Source organism: Pelodiscus sinensis, chromosome 5, assembly GCF_052426305.1.
Source record: "Pelodiscus sinensis isolate ZL-2025 chromosome 5, ASM5242630v1, whole genome shotgun sequence".
NCBI classification, from domain to species: domain Eukaryota; kingdom Metazoa; phylum Chordata; order Testudines; family Trionychidae; genus Pelodiscus; species Pelodiscus sinensis.
Window position 1 is genome coordinate 42,941,898 of NC_143056.1, and position 21,318 is coordinate 42,963,215.

The 21,318-nt window shown below is 44.6% G+C and overlaps 1 protein-coding gene across 3 annotated transcripts in view; it reads right to left on the reverse strand.

The window, feature by feature from the left end:
- Positions 1–21,318, reverse strand: part of ESRRB (estrogen related receptor beta) — a 183,846-nt gene that overhangs the window by 54,401 nt on the left and 108,127 nt on the right. For 2 of the 3 annotated variants that reach the window (XM_025181980.3, XM_025181979.3), the window contains exon 2: positions 7,539–7,948. In XM_025181980.3, coding sequence (XP_025037765.1) covers positions 7,539–7,948 — 410 coding nt within the window. Of the gene's footprint in view, positions 1–7,538; positions 7,975–21,318 lie in introns of those variants that run through there. The other variant, XM_006117787.5, reaches the window with a different exon arrangement.

Here is a 21,318-nt window from a genome sequence, read left to right on the forward strand (position 1 = left end):
TTCTTTCTTTAATTAGAAATAGCTGCAAAATTACCTAAATTTAAGAAATTACTTTGGCAGATTATTTTGTTCAATCAAAGAGCAACATGTCATAGGAAGAATATTGCATTTACACTTGGGCAGTTCTACATGATTAGGACCGCACAAAACTCCAAGATTTCCCAAAATTTGGACTGTTCAATGGAAAGAAAACTGGACTATTCAATAAGCAACAAAGTCAGATACACAGTCACAGTTTCCAGCAGTGTTTTATCTGGTTACTTTTTATCTCAGGTTCTAGTTTGGTTCCTGAACTTATTCACTTGGATCAGTAAAGAAGGGCCCCACAAAAAGAACCCGGAAATGACAGTGGCATGCTGTACTAGTATAGCTGTAATTCAGCCGTGCTCTCTTCAAACTAACTTGCTCAGCTTTACATCAATGCTGATGCTATGTGTAAGTGATAGTTAGCAGAGCTGATTCCATGTTAACCCTGTCCCCCTGCTTTTGCACACGCATCATTTTCAGATACATTCCTTGTTTGGGATTAAACTTTATGTGTTGGTCCAGGTACAAGTGTGAATATTTTGTCAAAATATGAGAAAAATCCCTTTAGCCATGTTCAAGTAAGGGGTGTGTGTCAGAGGAAGGTGGACGGAAATAGTCTGACACCACGATTTTTAAAAACAGGAACCTGAAAATTCCAAAATTCATATTTTAGTGGTTTGATTTTCAAAAGCGCTGAGCAGCTTACAGGCTCCTTAGCTACCATTTATTTATTTAGGTGCCTAAATAGGGATTCAGGAGCCTAACGCTGAATCCTACTTTTTAAAATCGTGGCAAGCACCAGAATGTGCATAGGCATAACCTTTGGGACAATGAGATTTTGAAAAAGTATAAGATGCCGGGCAATAGCACTTTGGTTACCCACAAATTTAACTGAAGGGAAAAGTAAAATTCTGAACACTTAAAAAGCATGATACCCTCAAGGGCACCTGCTGACAGCAGCCACAAATGCCAAGCTTGACTCACCAACAAGTCTCTGCTTTGTTTATATTTTAATGCTTCCCACAGGATTTCAACAAGTAAAATACATTTTTATCAAAGTCTCATGGAAGAGATCCCCTCTGCGTGGAACCATTCTGCATGATTCTGGTCCTCAGAGAAAAAGGAAAACCAGGGTCATGTCTGCAATGCTGTCTGATTTCAGTGCAGTGGTGAACATCTTCTCGTTATGGCTAGAGAGATTGTGACATCAAATATAAATTAGACAATCACTACAGAGCTGACATTAGTTCATGAGCACACTGAAATCTCATAGGTTGTAATGTAAAAGTTGTTCTGAGCTTTCAAAAAAAAAAAAACCTATTTTGCCAATTTGACCTTGGATCTGAGAAAGAGCATAGAAATCTCTAGGAATAAGACTACAAGGCTAGCCTGTGCCTATGCACATGTAATTCTGTTCTCTACGGGATGAAAACAGAACTGCTCAATTGCATGTCATAAGCCCTATACTGTCAACTGGTAGGGGAAATTTTCCTTCAGCTCAATTATCAGGTGTTTGGATTTTTGGAACAGGAGGATCTGGATTCTACCCTTGCTGCTGTGGCCATGAAGCTCCTAGGGGTCATTCTGAGCAGCACGGCAACGACCCTGGAGCCCCAGAAAGTCGTGGTTCTATTACAAGCACTTGTTACCACCCCTGGGAGGTGGGTAATTAGCATTATCTACATTTGAAACCTTAAATGAAAAACTCCAGATTTCCCCCCCAGAAATTGCCCATCCTGCTATGTCCTGCCATAGCAGCTACATTTAGCTATTTGTCCTGAGGGTGACAGTTATAGGATCCAAGACCAGGACATTCATATGAGTGGGTTCTCCACTCTAGAATTCACTTTCAGAGATTTACCTGGCCAAATTCTGGATCAGGCACAATATGATATACTAGGGAGCTGAGCCCCCTGCTCGCTATGCTTGCCAACCCCCATCTCTGGTGGTAGACAGCCTCAGCTCTCCCCACGGCTTCCAGGGAGGGCTAGGCTGAGGTGCAGCAGCCCTGGCCTGATCTCTCCCCCTGCCCAGCCGCCGGACAGGGCCGAGACCATGCCAGCCCCAGCTTTCTCCCCCTACCCCTGGGCAGGGCTGAGGGTGCACCAGCCCTGGCTCTCACCTCCTACCCCCAGCCACTGGGCAGGGCCAAGGCTGCACCAGCCCCAGCTCTCTACCCACCCCCAAATGCCAGGCAGGGCCTAGGTCATGGCTTTCTCTCCTCTCCCCTCCAGGCAGGGCCGAGGCCAGGCCAGCCCTGGCTTTCCCCGACCTAGCCGCCCTGAAGTTGCACCAGCCCTGACTCTATCCTCTCCCTCCACAGCTGCATCAGCCCTCCCCCAGTCGCCGGGGAGGGTCAAGGCCATGCCAGTCCTGGTTCTACCCCACCCCACCCTGCCTCTCCAGGCCGGGCACTCTCCTCCAGCTGCTGGAGAGTTGGGCTGGGTCTCTCCTCCAGCTGCATGGGGGTTGAGCCAGTCCGAGACCGTCGTGTGCCTGGCTTCCCCACTTGGAGCACTGGAGAGTGGGGAGGCCATGTGGCACCTGCCCCCAGAGCACTGCAGAGAGGGGAGGGAGGAGGCAGGCAGGACACAGAGTGATGTGATTATATCACTCTGTCATCTCTCAGGAAAAAGGAGAGAGAGAGAGAGAGAGAGAGAGCAAACACAACTCTTTGCCTGGATCTTCATTAGCCGTAGGTTCTGATATCTCGTGTCATTTAGTACATGGGCTAACCGATAGTAGGATGCCAGAGGACACTACATGGTGATTTCGTGGGGAAGGGAATATAACAACTTACATGTTATTTTATTGCCTACCTATAACTCGACTTTGTTTTATAGGATTGAAAAAATACCAAATATATAAAAATAAACTAGCACAAACTAATACATTAATAATGACTAGAGTGGAGCTAAATTTGGAATCTCCATCCTGTGGGAAATTAAGAAATTTCAACGTTGTTTTGTCCCATATCAGGATGAGAAGTCAACATTTTTGCAGATTGGACATTTCAATTCAGAAATAGCAAAACAAAATATTTAAACTTTCACAAAATCAAAATGTTTCATTTCAGTTTATTGAACTCAGCCGAAAGACTTTGGGTCAGCTCAGTAATAAACCACATATGCTAACAGTGGCACACAGCCTCATACAAGCTATAGTTTGAGAGCCTAATGCACCCATATTTTACCTAATGTGCCAGGTTATGTGGCTGAACATCACCCATGATGCACCTATAGTCATAGCATTCTGATGATGCCCCGCACAGCTCAGTAGGAACGAAATCTGAATTATATTACTGGACAGGTAGACTTTTATGGAGCCCTGCTCACACGAGAAAAGGAGGGGCTGAACCACAACTCCTACAGGCAATACACACATTGGGAAATTCAGTTTAATATTTTATTATCCAGATTGGAAAAAAAATAAAAAGTTTCCAGCAAAACCAAAATTTTCCCAACTCTTTTTGTGTTGTTGTTGTTTTTGAAACTACATCTTCTGTTGGGAAAATCATTCAGCTGGAAACTTCCTGACCAACTCTGATAACCACATAGCAACCAGCCTTGCCCCTCAGCTCAAACCTCAAAGAGATGTACTTTACAGCATGTTTAGGGGGCCAGCGAAACTGGTTTCTAGCAAACGAACAGTGGAGGAGCATTCACAGAAAACACTCTGCCAGACTTTTAAATCAAAGGACCTACATCTTGGGCATCTTTTCTGACCACAGCTATGACAGTACTATGTGGGAAGAGAAGGTATCACAGGTAGTCCAGTCCCAAACCACGCAGGTGTCTGTAGCTTTAAACTCCACTCAGGAATCAACAGCAGCTAGGGAGCATCATTGCCATGTATGCTCAACACGAAACTCTGCTTTGCAGTGAGCGCCCAGATTGTGCACTAGGTTTCACGGTTCATAGGCAACAGAATGAAGCACCGTGAAGAGTACAGTAGTCTGTTGCTGCATTAGCTCCCCATGTGAAGTGTGTAAGGTGGGTTAGAAATACTTATAATGAAGTCATTAATTCTGCAGATAGGGAAACTAAGTCACAGAGAGGTGAAGTGATTTGTCCATGTCCATATGAGTGTCAGTGTCAGAACTGAGACAGATACCGTAAGTAGATTCTGTACCACATGCATCACTGTGCCATGCTCCAACACCTAATAAATGTCTTAGTCTTTAAAGTGACATGGGATTCCTTGTTGTTTTTGCTGAAACAGAGAGGTAACACGGCTACCTCTCTGAAACCCGTACTATCTGCATCCCCAGTCCCAATTCTGTGCTTGATTGATCAGACAGTGCCTCTCAGACATCACAGACACAAAACCCTTACAAATCCTGTACCAATCTGACAGGATTCCCCCCACAACCTTCAAACAGGAGTCATGGAGATTGCTCTTTGGCATAGGTTTGTGGCAGGTTCCGCATGGCATGAAACTAGTGATTGAGACATGCCCTGAACCCCACGAGGGGGGACCCAAACAGGAACAAACTAACTAAACTACTACTGACTCTAAAGCTACCTGTTTACAGATAGACGAATTATAAGTCATTAGGGGAATGCTTGCTGAAGATAGAAAACAGACCTGCTGCTCCAACAACTGTCACTGTCAGTAAGAAGAAACTAAAGAGACGCTGGGTTGATGCCATGAAGGCACGACTCCAGGGGGTGCCTGGACCAACCCAATGTTAGGCCATTCCAGAACCCACTCCACCTCCCTACTTCGGGCAGGGGGAAAACATTAGAGGAAAAACCTCCTGACAATTGTGCACACGGCAGGCACACGCACTTATGTGGAATTGACACGGACACATACTTAGAAGAGAACTGATCTGTGCTAGCAGGCAATGTAATATGTTAGACCAAAACATATCACAAATACATCACACGTGTGCACACCGACACACGCACACATATATTAAGGAGGATTGGAATTTAAATTCTCTCATTTGTTATAAACCCGAAAGGATGAAATAAAGCCACAGGATGAATAAGGCTTTTGGAAACCTGTTTGCTGTTGCTACTAATATAGAGAGAGTTCTGTCTCTTTTCTCCAACTGCCCCCTACCTAGGGCCCTGTCACACTGAAGAGCTCGTTCTCCTTTTGCTCAGCATGTCCTGCGGCAAAGCCTTTTTTGCTCCTGCAATCTGCATATTGCCCTGACTTCCAAGCAAGCCCCACTTCCTCTCTGATCCCCTTTTCTGCCTCTCTGATGAACAAAAGGCTTAGTCTCAACTGCATTAGACTGAGCTCTACAACTCAGATGAATAAGGGCATTTTGGTGCCCTAACTGCCAGGTCAGCGGGTGGAGAGAGGGATTTGAAGCTGCCTGGAGATGGGCTGATGACAGGGTGAAAGAAATCCTCACTTACTCCTTTTTCCCATCTGTTACATGTTAACAGGCAATCAATTAGGGAGCAGCCAGCAAGGCTGCTACACTCAGGGGGTCTCTCTCTGCTGTAGGATGAAATCAGCTGACAACTTATACAGGCTGGTGAAGTCTCCGATTACTCTGTCTCTTCCCCCTTCATGTTCTCTCTCTGATTTCTGAACTCTCCATGGATGCTAGTCTTTCCCATCTCTCCTGATCTATTCTTGCTGTTAGTTTACTAGAGTAAATTGGGAGGGATTTAAGAGTTTTCTCCTATGGTACAAAGATTCCCCAAGTTGATCCCCTGGACACTTAACCTTATACTCTATTTCCATACAAAGATCCCCTGCTGTGCCCCCCCTCCCCCAGAGTCCCACCATTAGCATTAAGTTGCCCAAATGATCAGACCTGTAGTATCAAGAATGGAGCAAGAGAAGGCAAATGTTCAGTGCAGCTAGACAAGAGTGGCTGTAAAAGTTGACATTCAGTCCATGAAAACTGCAATGACAAGCCACAGAAACATTGCATATGAATAGCTGGGCATTCTTTAGTGCTACATGTTTTCTATCTGGTGTAATGAGAGAGGCTGAACCAGACAGAGGGAGAAGGAGGATGTCTGTCTGAGAAAGCAGCCATTCTTCTACAAAGGAATTTCATCCAATTAGAGAGAGAGACTGCTGAACTGGAGTTCATTCACAAAATTTGAGAGTGACAAAGATATTAACTGGTTAACGCACTACAAGCCCAGGGAGACAAAGATAATAACTGGTTAACACACTACAAAGCCAATTTCCCCTGCCTTTGACATTCACATTTTCACATCAAAAGCTATGAATGGAACATATCCAGCCCACTTAATTAGTTTCATTCACACGGGTCCTACAATTGACAGGTAACTGCTTTTGCTCTGTGTGTGTGTAATTAATTTAGAGTCAAGTGTAGTTTTGGCATAAATTGAATAAAATTTCCATTACTAGATGAATGATGTTGACCATCTTTTCTACTGGAGAGAGGGGAGGATGTATATGCACCATATCTATGCATGGGAGCTTACACTAGTGCATGTGTATGAAGGGACATGCAACTATCTGTGTGTATGGCAGCCTGCCTGTAAGTGAGTTAGTGAGTGTGTGTATCTGTCTATATTTTCATAGTATACCAATGTACATGTGTATACATGCACTTTTGCTGGTATACATCACTGGTGCTGTCAGTATGTACAGTTCCTCTATGTACCTTTGTGGGGCGGGCGGGAACGTAATAGGTGTACATGTAAGTATACATGCAGGTATCTCTGGCTACGTGTTTGTGTCTGTGTGCATCCATGCACATATTGGAGGACTGGGGGGCATACTTTGCTATTTATGCTTAAATTTTCAAAACTATTTAAGGAATTTGCAGCTCTGAGACTAAACAGAAATTGAGTATCCAGCCCTATTAAGGCACCTAAAAAAGTCTCTGTCTAAATCTTTAGGACCACATGCTGTGCTGCTGAGAAGGGAAGGGCACCAGTGTATCTCCGTATCTGTGTGCTCTGTATAGCATCTCCACGAGGTCTGCAATGCTCCTGAACTTCTGGATGCAAACTAGGATTGACAGGCTTGCGTGAAAACCTCTTTTCCCAGAGCACTGTCTTTTCCCCCGCAAGGTGCACAACATTATAATAAGGCCCTAACCCTTTCCTGATGTCCTTGGCAGGAAGAGTTTCTGCTCTCCAGATGAACCAGTGTCAGACAAATACCCTCCCGGAGTAAAACCTAACCCCCTGACAGCTCCACTCCTGGAGTTACTCAGGGATGTGCAAGGGGTGCTGCCTCTTCACTGCAAAACTGGAGACCTCCCTGGAACGACATTTCCTACAGCAATGTTTTGAAAACAGCTTTGCCACATGTCACGCTGCTGCCGCCAGAAGAGAACCTTTCAAAATGTACAAGGGCTTTGGTTCACATCCAAGGTGGGGTGGGGGAGGGGCAGAGGAGGCTTGGCAGAGCTGTGCTGGGGAGCAGAGGATGGATGATGAGTATTTTTATTGTTTTTCCTTCTCTCTTCAAAAGTGCCGTAGGAGTCTCTGTAATCACAGGAACCCCGCCCCCGCCCTGGAGTGAATGTTTGTGCTCCCTCTCCCACCACACTGTACCTTGAATTGTTCTTTTGAAGAAGGCTTTGCATGCCTCGCAGGAAGCCACGCCATAGTGGTAGCCAGATGCAATGTCCCCGCACACCAGGCAGAGCCTCTTGGGGATGGCATTGAGCATGTACTCGCATTTGGTGGGCGAGTCCTCCATGATAGCGCTGGCACAGTCGTCGTAGCGTTTACGGCAGGACCCACCCCCAATCCCTGAGCCATTGAACATGGGCGGTGAGTCCAGGCCGTTAGGGTGGCCACCTATGGAGATGCCGTAGCCACCACTAGCATCAGAGGAGCCGCTGGGACTGTGATGGCTGATGGCATCAATGCCGGAGGATGGGCTGGACGGCTCAGTCTTGATGAAGGACCCGCAACTAGAGGTGAGGTGCCGCTCCTCCGTGGACATTCTGCCAAGCAGCCTGTAGGAAGAGAGCACAGAAGCCATCAGACAGTGTAGTCACCACAAAGTCCATCCCACTCCCACATTTGGTCCAGTTCAACTCAATCTCTTTGACTTCCTAAAGGGCATCAGTCCAATTTGTTACGTGCTGCCTCCCTACTATTCTCTGATCCGAGTAATGACCCATAGTATTTTTTGCAGGCCACGTTTTCAGATAGTCCCAAATGTCAATGAACTAGCTGTTGAAGCGACTATGTTGTTATCGGTGCCAACTAGTCATACTCTAGCCAGGGAAGGATTCATTAGCATGGAGGACAGATGAAGATCACAAACTGAGCAAGTCTGTAGTGGAGTCAGACAAAGTGTGGGTCCCTCAATCTGGGATTCCCAGCCACTGCTCTAGGCAAACAGATTTATTAGCAGATTCCATATTAGTCCTGAGAGGACTCCTTCAGTCTGTAAGTTCCCTTGCAATAAAGTGAGTTATTGTGCCCACTTTTCTCTCACACACCTTTTTCTTTTTTCCCTTAAATACCTAGGATTCCTCTCTAGAAAAGTGGCTTCAGAAGCTAACAGACAACAGTTTGTAAAAGCCTCTTTCAATGTCCTCATCTATCCTAGTGTAATGGCAGGGACTTTTTTTCCCTGAAAGAAAGTAGCACATGCATTTCCATACAAGATGAGGTTAATGCTCCTTCTAGTCTAGGGTTTTATCTGTTACAGAGGCCAACAGCAGTGGTATCAAAGGAGAGAGTGAGAAACCCAGAAGTAAGTATTGCTAGACTCATTTGTCCCGTGGCAAGTTTGTCCCAAACGGTCATCAATTAGGGATTGCCTTATTCCCTGATACAGACAGGTATATGTTCCTTCCCAAGTGGTGAGGGTTTTTTAGAAACCAACCAACCACCCTCATCTATAGTAACTGAATATTTCCATTATCCATATATGTGTATGATATTTTTTTGAATACTACTAAACTGTTGGCACCAATTATGTCTTGTGGCAGTGAGTTCCACAGGTTATATGAGTACTTTGTGGAAAAAATATTTCCTTTTATCACTATTAAATTTGCTGACTTTCAATTTCATGGAAAGCTCTTTTATTCTTGTGGTATGGGAGGAAGAAGTGTGTCCAATCTACCTTCTCTATGTCATTCATTACTTGCTGAACATTTTTCACGTTTCCACTAAGTCATTTCCTATCTTTTTAAATCTTTCTTGATACAGAGGTCTTTACAGGCCTTTCACTGGTCTCATCGGACATCTCTGAACCTCTTCCATTTCGGCTGTATCTGTTTTTAAAGAGGGTTGACCAGAACTGAATTCAGTGGTCCAGATCCTCACTGATGTAACTCAGCGTAATTACATTGAAATCTATTCTCCACCTGAAGGTGTAGCCCAGCATTCTAGGTAAGGATTGATCTAAAATTCATACGCTGACATAATATTTGCTGTGCTATTTTTCATCCCATTTAGTATACCTCCTACCATTGTTTGGCTTTTTTAAAAACCATTGCTACTAAACACAGTCAGTTGTCCACAATGATGCTTAAGTCTTTTTTTTGAGTTATTACAATTAATTTAGATTCCCTCCAAGACCTTTTCCCTGCAGCTTAACCAGAACACCTCATCCAGTTCTGGGAGAAAACTTCATCCAGTTTTCTGGGATCCAAAAACGTAATTCAAGTCCCCACATCACTTAGTCATGTATGCTATGCCCACAGTGGCCAGGCTAGACACAGGAATCAGAGTGATACCACAATTCCAAATCATGTCACACACTACATCATTTCTACTAACTTCCACATTTCTTGATCTGATAGGTTTGGCCATGGAACAGATGGACCAATCATTTAGAAGATCAATTAAGGACCAATTGCTTTATGTCTTTCACCTCATTTATCTTTCAAGCTTATCAGTTCAGAGTGTTCCCATTTATCTCAAATAGCTTGGTCTCCAGCACTCCGTCTGTCACACCCTTGTTTACCATTTAACCTTGCACTCAAAATCAAGCTATGCCCAAGTTTACTATGCCCAGCAAGATCTATGCCTACATCCATCAATGCATATAAAAATTGAATTATTCCTTCCAATGTACATCATCCCACATTTGCCAACAATTCATCTTATCTGTCATTATATTACCCATTTTTACCCAGCTTTGTTAGGACCTTCTGGAGTTCATCAGTCTCTTCTCTGGTCCTGAATAACCTAAATAACTAACAGTGTCTAGGGATGTAAGCAACTAGTAAACTATCCGATAAGCAATAGCTTATTGCAGGGGTGGGCAATAATTTTTGATGAGGGGCCATTCCAAGAATTTGGAAAGTGGTTGAGGGCTGCACTCTTCCATTATATTAATGGAGGAGATGGGGGGTCTGGAATGGAGGTTGGGTGCACAAGGGAGCTTGGAGGAAGGGACTGGGGTGCAGGATGGAGACAGGAGTCTGGAAGGGAGTTGGGATGAAGCAGGCATTTGTGACCTAGGGCAGGGAACTGGAGTGCAGGGGTTTGGGATGTGACCTTATAGTAGGAGGAGATTGTGATCTCGGACAGGAGACTGGGGTGCCAGATCTGGGAGGGGGTATGGGTGTAAGAGGGGGACAGAGGATTTGGGTATGCTGAATGGGGGGGAGTGGGGGCAGAGAGTTGAGGCAGGAAAGGGCTGGGATGCCAGAAGCAGGTTGTGGCCAAGAGACTTACTTGTCAGCTGCCAAACTATCCTATCTGCCTGCAGAAGTTAAAATGTTCCCAGCCAGCCTGCCTGCTTGCTGGGCCATGTGCTTGCTTCATGAATAACTGGGCCCAGGAAAGGGGGTATGATGTTACTCCAACAAGCAGCTCCCATTGGCCGGTTTCTGCCAGAAACTGGCCAATGGGAATGTGCTGGGGGCGGGAAAGCTCCTAAAACTACCCCACCCTCCAGTTTTAAAACAGAAACGGAGCCCTGCAGCCGCATTTCTGCATGGTGCATGGGGCTGTGGGGCAAGCTGGGGAGCCTGCCTGGGGCTTCCCGCTGCCTCCGTGGGTCGGAACTGGTGGCTTGGCAGGCCAGATCTGGCCTGTGGGCCAGATTTTGCCTAGGCCTGGCTTATCGGATAGTTGACATTAGTCAACTAGTTGCTCCCCCGTCCCCCCGTACCTCCCCGCTGCCTCAATCACAAAGAGGCAGCGGGGGAGAGGAGAGGGTGCTGCGGTGAGCTGGCTAAAAAGCTGGTTCCCCCCAGCTCCAGATCTGTGGCTCTTGTACATTTCAAAGACTGAAATGCTGCATGGAGCCTGGGGTCAGCCCTGCAAGGGCTCTTGTACATTTCAAAGAGGATGCGCCCCGCACGGAGCCAGGGGTGAACAATACTCCCTGCTGGCCCCGGGCTCCATGCTGCGTTTCAATCTTTGAAATGCACAAGAGCTCCTGCTGGGGCTCTTGTATAATTCAAAGGCGAAATGCCGTACTTGTCCTTATCAACTAATTGAATAGTTGATGGAAATCCCATTGACTATTCGATGAGTTAATCAAAGTTTAACATCCCTAACTGTGTCATCTGCAAATTTTGCCACTTCATTGCTCTCCCCATTAAACACGTATGAACCTTTTAGCCACCCTATTGTTAACCTACCTTGTCCAGGCTGAGAATTCATCAGTTATTTCTACTCTTTGTTTTCTGCCTCTTAGACACTTTTCAATCCATACTAGTACTTAACTTCTCAACCCAGGACTACTGAGTTTCCCCTCTTGTGAAGGAATTTGTCAAAAGCTTTTTGAAAAAAATCAAAAATACATTATAGTTGTCCTTTATGCACTAATTTGCTAACATTCCCCCCAAATTCTAATTGATCAGAGAAACATCATTTCCCTTTTTGGAAGCTCTATTGATTTTTGTTTGACATGCCTTGATCATGCAGGTATTTTATCATTGTTTTTAATTTGAACCCATGTAAAAAATGTGCCACCATCCTGCCATCAGAAAATCAAACCTGTCATAGATAACAGGACTGAGTTTTTCTAGTACCAAAATCAGAATATGCATGAGTAGGCACTTACTCCAATATGTAGGTGCAGCTCCACAATGGAGATGCAGCAGCTTTATGACCTTGAATCCTCATAACTTCATTCTAACCAAGTCTCTCCTAAATTTTCCCTTCTCTACTCTGTTTAGGCCAATATTGGCATTCATGCTTCCCCCCACTCCTGACTAAACTGCCAACAACTTTGTTGTTACCTATTGAGACTTCTGATCTCACAAATGTGGGCAGGTATCCTGACCTGATTGGCTCCTCCACACTAGGGTTACACTAAAGAAGACACCAACTTTTGGTCCCACTCAGAATCAAGATCTGAAGAGTTAAGGACAACCCCAGCTTCACCCGGCAGAGGGTTACAATGGACGATCACCAATAATTTGCAAAAATGTAGCTGACTGCCCCTGAATTCATCCTCAGTGGAAAGGGGCAGTTAGAGCAACCACAGATCTCTTCATGTAATGCTGCTGGTCTGTTTTGGCCAAACAGTTCATGGAGCACGTTTTGATGAGAAATTTCTTCAGTCCAAAAATTTAGACCATTTCTAATCACTGAAGCACTATAAGACCACACCGTCCTTTACTAGAAGGCTCTTTTACAGCACTCTGGCAATAAGGAGCCTTAAAATGTGTAGTCCTGGGGGAATTCACTAAGAACAAAGGGAACAATTTACTAGCAGGCAAGCTGAAACATTCTGTTCTGCTTGAGGGGACAGCCTGCCCCAAGCTTACCTTCCCGAAAACACCCCAATGCCCAGCCCCTTCACACTGCAATAACGAGCAAAAGGGACACATGCATGACTGCACAGCCCTCCCATCCAAGCAGTGATTTATGTCTCTACTGGCTGCTTCAGGCACCCAAACTGACCTGGCTGCACTGTCGAGGGGGGGAGCATGTGACCATTCTTGCCGCTTCCCTTTGCTTCCCCATCAGAAATCATTTTTCTGTAGTGAAGCAAAGAAATCTGTGAAGGGCCATGAATTCTGTGCACGCACACTGATGAAAAATTCTGCCAGGAGTACAAATTGTACCATTCATTGACTTGTGAAAAGGATACTGAAAACTGATAGATTAAGGGTCTAGGAGAAACCCTATTACCAAAACCTATTAGAAGGAGCAAAGTTGTGATTGTTAGGGGCAGTTAGGGGAACAGTACTAGTGTGACTTCCATGATAGTGGTTTAGAAAAATCCAGATACATTCTCTCTGGCTAAAATTCAGAATCATTTGGAAGTATCTTCCACTTTATTCCCATATGGAGTCTTGGTTTCTTAAAGATGGCTTCAAAGTGAAGTTTCATCTAGGAACATTCATGTCTGATCGAATCGCAACCCAGCCCAGAGATGACTCTAGTTTGCAATCACTTTTCAAAATCATAATCCCTGATAGCCAAACATGTTTGTAAAGGCCTGACAAACCTGGAGACTGAAGGCTTTTGATTGTCCCCAGCATAGGCAGGCCAATAGTAGAAGCAGGGTGGGCTTTCCTATATGCTGATTCATCAATGTGCCATGTTTTGTGCTAGGGGAGTTTAAGGGGAGCTCAGTCCCCTTAGTCCAGTTCACTTATCTGACTCAGTGCTGAGACCAACACATGGGGGCCAGATAGTGCTTCCTGTGATGATGGTTTTCAAGAGGTATTGACATCAATCCTTTAGGATCTAGACTGTGGCCTTCCCCATCCATTTCACACGGGACAATGACTAGCCAACAGATAGTCATAAGTAATGACTAGTGACTACTCACCAGGTCAAATCTGCATCAGTGACCTGGAGTAAAAGGCTGCATTTCCCATTAAGGAACAGAACTGGCAATCAGGACATCTTTGTCCATTATTGAGCCTATACTTTTATTTTCTGCTCTGTGGCACAATTTGTACATCCCATCACAGCTGGGGTTAGCAACACTACTCTGCGCCTCCCAACAAGCTCCATATGCCGAGCAAAACCTGACAAATTCTGACTTTCCACAAGTTCCATGAACACTCCTAACAAAAAAAATCCCCTTTCTGGCCAGGCATGTTTGTCACTTTTAAAACGGACTCAACGAGATGGCAACAAAATGCACAAAATGAGGCAAAATTTTGGAAAGGCACTGCAGAGTGACAGCAGAAAAAACTATTAAACATTTCTACCTGCCCTGTAAGTACACAAAGAGAATAGGAGCTATTTAATGGACTCCAGTTTCCTTACTGGGAATGTAAAAGGAGAGAGACTTGATCCAATTCTCCTCCAAGCTGGCACAGGAAGCTCTGTTACTATTTCTGTGCCCATGTAACAAGCTTAGAGGTTCTAAACGTTTCGTTCTTTTCACCTTTCCTAATCATAGGTCATTTCCTCTAATCCCGTTAGCATCCTTGCTGCCCTTCTCTGGATTCTCTCCAACTTGCCTGTGTCTTTCCTGTAGCGAGGTGCCCAGAACTGCGTGCAGAACTTCAAGTACAGTTGTGCCAGGGCTCTGTGGAGAGGGACTCTCTTCCCTGATCATGCAGTACAGCACTGGCTTTTCTAGCCATTGGGTCACATTGCAGGCTGCTATCATTTGGTACCCATCCTCATCTTTCTGACCCATCCTCATCTTTCTGAACAAAAGAGCTTTAGTCACCTTGTTCCCATTACCACTGGGGATTCTCCTTACTGCAAGGGGATCCTCTGCCATTTTCAGCCTCATGTTTCTAATTTCTGTCCATTTTACCAAATCCCTCTAACACAGCTTGGTCTGATTCTCTCTTTCCTTCGCTTGTGTGGTACTTGTTTCCAGGACCTTCCAAGCATGGTAATTATCTGTGAATACAATAACTTGTGCCTTTCACATACTTTTCCAGGATCTTTTGGACATTTCAGCATGATTATTAGCATTCCTAGCATGATAAAGAATTTCTCTCACCTCTCCTTTTACAGCGTATCAGCCAGTCTGCGATCCATTCCACAGGATTTGCATCCAAACCAATTTGATCTAATTTCCCTAATAAGATCTTGCATGGCTCTGTGTCAAATGCCTGAGAAAAGTCAGACAGTCTATCTACAGTATTGCTTTTGCCCACTAATTATCTAATTGTATCAAGAATAGCTGTTGTCTGTTGAATTTGTTGTTATTTATTGCTCATGATGCTGTTAGCCTCTACATGCTCAACCCTGTCCTCGGACATGCATGCACAAATCCCATTGACTTTGGATGCAGTTGCACAGATTTAGATGAGAGCAGACCTGGGCTCTGGAAGCTAACAGATTTAATCCATTAATACTAGTTGTATTATCTTTCTAGGCAGTGATGTTAGGTTAATGGGAGTTATGAGTTCTTCCAGTTCTCCACTAGCCTTTCATTCTCCAGCTCTTCGCTGAAATGGCTAATTGCTAATGATGCAACACACTGTTTAAGAGCTGCTCAATGGACAGTACTAGAGAAGGCAAAGTATTCTTTCTGTGGCGTTAAGATAGGAAACACTGCCCTTTGACAACACCCTTAACAGAATTTTCTAACTGAAAAACACATAAATGACAGCAAGTCATGATTTGTTAAACCTCCCGCACACATTTCTGGCACACTAGTCATGGTGATGTCTTTAAGAAGACCCCATTTCCACCTCCATCAGTGGTCCCCATCTCCCCTCACACCCGCCTCTAAATAGCTGTGGAATACTAGACTTCTTCCTGCAAAAGGCCAACATCTTCTAATCTCCAGTAACACGCTCCTACTCTGTCCGATAGAGGATCAGTGGACTCAAGACACATCCCTGCAACCTTGCAGAAACCTTATGTTTGTGTGAGATTGTTAGCACAGTAGTTGGCTTCAGGTTAGAGGGGAGCTCTTGTCCACCAGAGGGATTTTCTGTTGGCTACTTTTAGCCAGAATCCAGCCATTTTCTGCTACCTGAGCAGCACAAAATGGCAGGAGCAGGACCAAGGAGCTGGCCCCAACTCTCCATCTCCTGCCAGCAGTACAAAAAAGGGCAGAGCTTAGAGATTACAGGAAACAATTCTGCTTAACTTCTTCAGTGGCTGAGTCTTCCCCACATGGACAAGTGAACAGGGTGGAGGCAATGGCATCTCATCACCCAAGCCTAATACTAGACTCCAACTTCCTCTAAGGAAGCAGGACATGGTTGGAAGTTCTGACCTAAAGGCCAGGCCCATCACCAGCTCTTGTGCCCAAGTCATGTATAAAACTGACCCAAAGTGGTAAAGATTTCTCAGACCAAATTAAAATCACAGACTGACACTGAACCATTTCCCATAAGAAATTGCAGCCATTTCTGGGGATGGGAGAAGTGGTGAGCGGAACATTCTCCCCTGTGTTTCTCAAATGGAGGTGTCAAGACTGCTACCCACTTGTAGAGTTTTCCTTGTTCTGGCTGCTCTGGCAGTGCAAAGGGACAAAAGGGGGGCATTTTCTTTGGCTCCCACTATGGAATGTGAAATCTTTGATTATTTTTAATCCCTAAACTCTGTCAAAATTTTAATCTCTGCAAGCAATATACCAGTAGAGCATCTAACTTCCATGTGCCTATCACTATGCTAGTGGAATTAACTACTTTAGTAAAGCCTCCATTGGGATAGGGAAAGGGGGAGGCATTCAGAGTGATTACAGGCTTTTTCAGCAAAGGTCTATGAAGCCTCCACTACAATTCTGTTCACTTCATATCATGAATAAACTTGTGACCCAGCTGAGAAGCACATTTGCAGCAGCACAGAAGTTTTAAACTCTAGCAACAACAGCTGCAGAACTTGTAAGTCTCATAAGCGCCACCAACTCAAGAGAAATTGCATTGAGAGTCAGAAGCAAAGTCTGTCCAAGAATTTGTGACATACAAGTAGGAAATAAATACTTTCTCCAACCTTAATAAAAAGTAAATACATTTTCAGAGAAAAATTCAGTTAATATACACTGGTAAAGTGTAGAGTGTTGTGGCTGCTTCTCAAAGCTATGTTAACAGAGCCTAGCAGATTTACACCAAAACCTCCCCACAACATTAATGAAATTTGCAAATGACACTAGTCCGGGAGGAGTTGCAAAATGCTCCTGAGGACAGAGGAATAATCCAAACAAACCTAGAGAGATTTAACATGAGCAAGAAAAAACAAAATGAGATTCAGCTTGCAAAAGTGTAGTAACTATACTTGGGCAAAAGTAATCAGAAACCCAGAAGCAAGAATATAATGAATGCCAATAACATAGATTTATGGAAAACAGAATCTGTCGGCTAACTTAATATATTTTATGAGATTACAGGTTTGGCTGATAAAGGTAATAGTGATGACGTAATAGATGTGTGTAAGGGGTTTGACTTGGTCCAGCATGACATTTTGATCAAAAGAACAGAATCATATAAAATGAAACATGAAATGGATTAAAAGAGTGCTAACAGGTTTTGAAAACATAATTGTAAATGGGAAATCATATCAAGCAGATGTTTCCAGTGGGACCCCACAGGAGTCACTTCTTGGCTTTGTGCTATTTAACATTTTTAATCAGTGACTTGAAGGAGAACCTAAAAATCACTTCTGATTAAGTTTGCAGAAGCAAAAATTGGAGTGGCACATTATGAGGAGAACCAGGAACTGATATCCAACAATCTCAATCACTTGATAAACTGGGTATAAGCAACCAATAGACATTTTAAACACAGCTAAATGGTAATGTATACATTTAGGAACAAAGTATGTAGGCCCTACTTACAAGATGGGGACTCTGTCCTGGGAAGCTGAGACTCTGAAAGTTGCTCTCAGTGCAACATTATGACCAGAAGTATTAGACAATCTCTCTTGCTTAACAAAGAAAATGATAAGAGGTGACTTAATTATAGTGTACAGGTACCTACATGGGGAACAAATATTTAATAATGGACTCTTCAGACTAGCAGAGACATACATGTCAATGGCTGGAAATTGAAGCTATGCAAATTCAGACTGGAAATAAGTGTACACTTTTAACCATGAGAGTATTTAACCATTGAAACAACTTACCAAGTTGGATTGTCCTTCACTAGCAATTTTTAAAATCAAGATTGGATGTTTTTCTAAAAAGATCTGCTCTGGGAATTATTGGGGGAAGTTCTGTGTCTTGTGTTATATAGGTGCTCAGACTAGATGATCATAAAGGTCCCTTCTGGGTTTGGACTCTATGAAAGAGTAGGCAGCAGCTCAGGAAGAAATTTGCAATGGGATGCAACAATGGCCAGGGCAATCTGCATGTGCGAAGGGCTGATGCCGTGGAGCAAGGGAAGTGAGAGGTGTGACGTCATAGGGATTTTGTTCACTTTTGTAGTCCTCTGTTCACTCTGTTGTTACATTCACTATCTGGTTTGTCGTGCTGTATGCGATTCCTACTGTCCTATGCTGCTCTGCAGTGACTCTCTCTGTGTGTGTGCGCACCCCTCAGTTTCCCTGGGCACTACAGCACTATCTGGATGAGAGGGGGGAAGGCTGGCCATGACTCTTGTGGAAGTATGTTCAGCCTCTCATGTCCTGCGGACCAGGTGTCAGCAAATAACACCTTGGGCCTGGAAGCAGGACAAACAGAAGCGGAGGCTGCCTGGGAGGCGGTGAGCAGTGGCTGTGAGTGTGAATTAGTTTCCAACTGGCTGGGGGAGAAGGGAGCCTAGCTGGCCTGGGGCCCTATCCCCGAGATGGACTGTACTGGATGCTCCTGGATCCTGTAACAGGAAGTCCGAGCTATGCTGTGTCCCTGTCAATGAATAAACCTTCTGTTCTACTTGCTGGCTGAATCATGCCTGGCCGTGGATGGGGGTTCAGGGTCTGGGGATTCCCCCATGCTCCGTGACAAAAGGGAAGCTGCCATGTGGGTAGACCTGTTTGTCTGACAGCTTCTTATCACCTTGGACAGCTCATGATTGCCACCTGCCCTCCATTCTTTCAGGTTTGTCAATGAGCCACATATCATCTGCAGGGCAGACACTCCTAATGCTTTCCCTGTTCCTCTGGCTACTTTTGTGACCTATGAACATTGCACTGGCAGAGCGAAAGGAATCATCACCTGGGCAACACTTCCTGACAAGCCTGTTTGCTCTTTTCAGCGCAAGGTCTGAATCCCAAGGATACCAGGATCTGCTCCGGACACTTGGCCAGCTATGGCTGGCATAGGCTGGAAAGGCAGGAGTGGGATAAACCATTCTACAACTAAAGGGTACCTTGCTGGAATTCATGCGCTTAGGAGGGCAAACTTCAGTTTTATAGGCCAGCAGGAAAGAGTTTCTGGGCTGTAAGTGGGCATAGTTTAGGGCAAAGTTAGAGATAGTGTTTGAAGTTGGACCTTAACTGTGAAATTCTTCAGTTTCTAGCATATAGAATTGGGGATTTTTTAACTCAAGCATTTTGTTTATGTTGCTTTCAAGGTCAAGGGAGTCTCAACCTCAATTTTATATATATAGGCCTGGACTAGAGATGCTCCTCCAAGGGCTCTTCAGGTCCCCAGAAACTCCTCCCTTATGGACTGCTATTTCTCCTGAGTCTGTTGTGCCTCTTCTTGTGGTTTCAGATTGCGATGGCTTGTATTCACACGCACTTTTGTGTACCAGATTTCTGTTTTAGGCTCAAAACAAAGCAAAGCTCACAGCTGAAGGCTACTGAATTTGTCCTGATTTGGGGTAAAATTCCTCAAGCATCAGATGGCTTCCACCCAAAGCCACAAACTAACCCTGAAACTCAGGCCTCAGATTCACAAACCAGAACTTAGATCCATATGGTAACAAAACATACAGTTTTTGAGTTTCATTATGCTAGACACATGCAACCCTCTTGCCAACATGGAGTATTTTTCTATTGCTTCTCTCCTTGCCATTCATCTGCAACTGGTTTCTTTTGTACAGATGCACTGCAACCACCTTGCCCCCTTCCCTCTGAACTATTGTGCTGTGTTGTATGTTTTGCGGTGGATTATTTTGCGGTGAGGGGAAGGTGCCTTATATTTTCTTGTAGGGGAAAAAAAGCTGATGAGTCTAGAGGTTGAAAGAGCTGTAAGCAAGTGAATTTGCCAATAAACCCAACAGCTCTCTCCAGCCTAAGAAGTCTATCTTGAGGCAGGTCTCCAAGGGGCAGTGTCACTGGTGGCCACAGGAGAATAGGGTTATACTAGGTCTATTGATATAGGATGTTGGCTGAAGCCCAGTTCTTGCAAATGGATCGAAGAGATCAATTCCTGGCATGGGACCAGGGGGAGACTTAAATCCATGCCTCCCTGCAAGCTGGGGGATGGGGAAATAGATGCTCAAATTCAGAGTCCTGCACAAATAATATTCACTTGTCTAATGCCCAGGAAACATTTTATTGCTCTGACCATTGTTTAACTAAATCCCAGCTACACGGCAATAGCCAAGTCTGATCATACTGTCAAAAGCTACCCCACAAGCTGTCTGTTTGTTTGTTTAAAGACATCCAAACAAACAAACAAACGGCTTCTTGGGGTGAAGAGACTTTCTTGTTTTCCTGTTAGCCTCTATCCTCTTCAGTCCTCCTCCTCATTCTTTCTTTTCACCTTTAAGAAGCCCCTCTTGTTTGTAAACTATAAGAAGAATTATACAGAGGAATTAAGACAATTAATCTGGAGCAGCGACACATATTATCAGTTCACTCTCTTATTAACAGGTCGGCTTCTGATACTACTCTGCCCTCTGGTACATTGCAAGCACTGCCTACAAAGTGAATTATTTTATTATGTGGGCTAATGCTTTTAACAGAGAGCTACTGGTAAAATCCCAACAAAATGAAGGCCAAGACTGGCTTGCCAATCATTATTTACCCAAACAGACCACATTTTCCCCCTAAAATCATGTTTTTCATGTGTCCAACCCACCTGCTTCTCACTACCTTTCACAATCATTTTTGTATGTGCAAATCTAACCACACCACCTGCACAATATTGCTCAGGGAAATGCTCAAGGCCCTGCTGAAATTCTGAGCCAGCCCTTCATCTCCTCTATCTCTGCCTCTTTGAGTCCCCTTCTCTGCAGCCTACTTATCTACGGTCTGTACAAGATACTTTTCACCTTGGTATCTAAAATGGCCGTCCCAATGCCCTTCAGACACTATGGTAATCAGTGCTGTATAGGAACGTAACTGAATAAAAGGAACCTTTCAACTCCGGCATGTGCAGGATTCTGCCTTCATTCTCAGATGTGGAAAGCAAGGCAAACATGCCACCCTCCAGAACCTTGAGATCCCATTCATTATAGCATTATGCCCTGCTCCTTCAGATCATCTAGCACAGGGGTGGGCAAAAGGGCCTGCTGCTCCCCTGCCCCAGGCCAATTAGGGTCTGGGGGTGGGGGGGAAGCACACAAAGTTTCCTTCGCCCTGGCAGGAGCATGCGGCATTTAGAAGTGCCATGTGCTCCTGCCAGGGCAGGAGGAGACTTTGC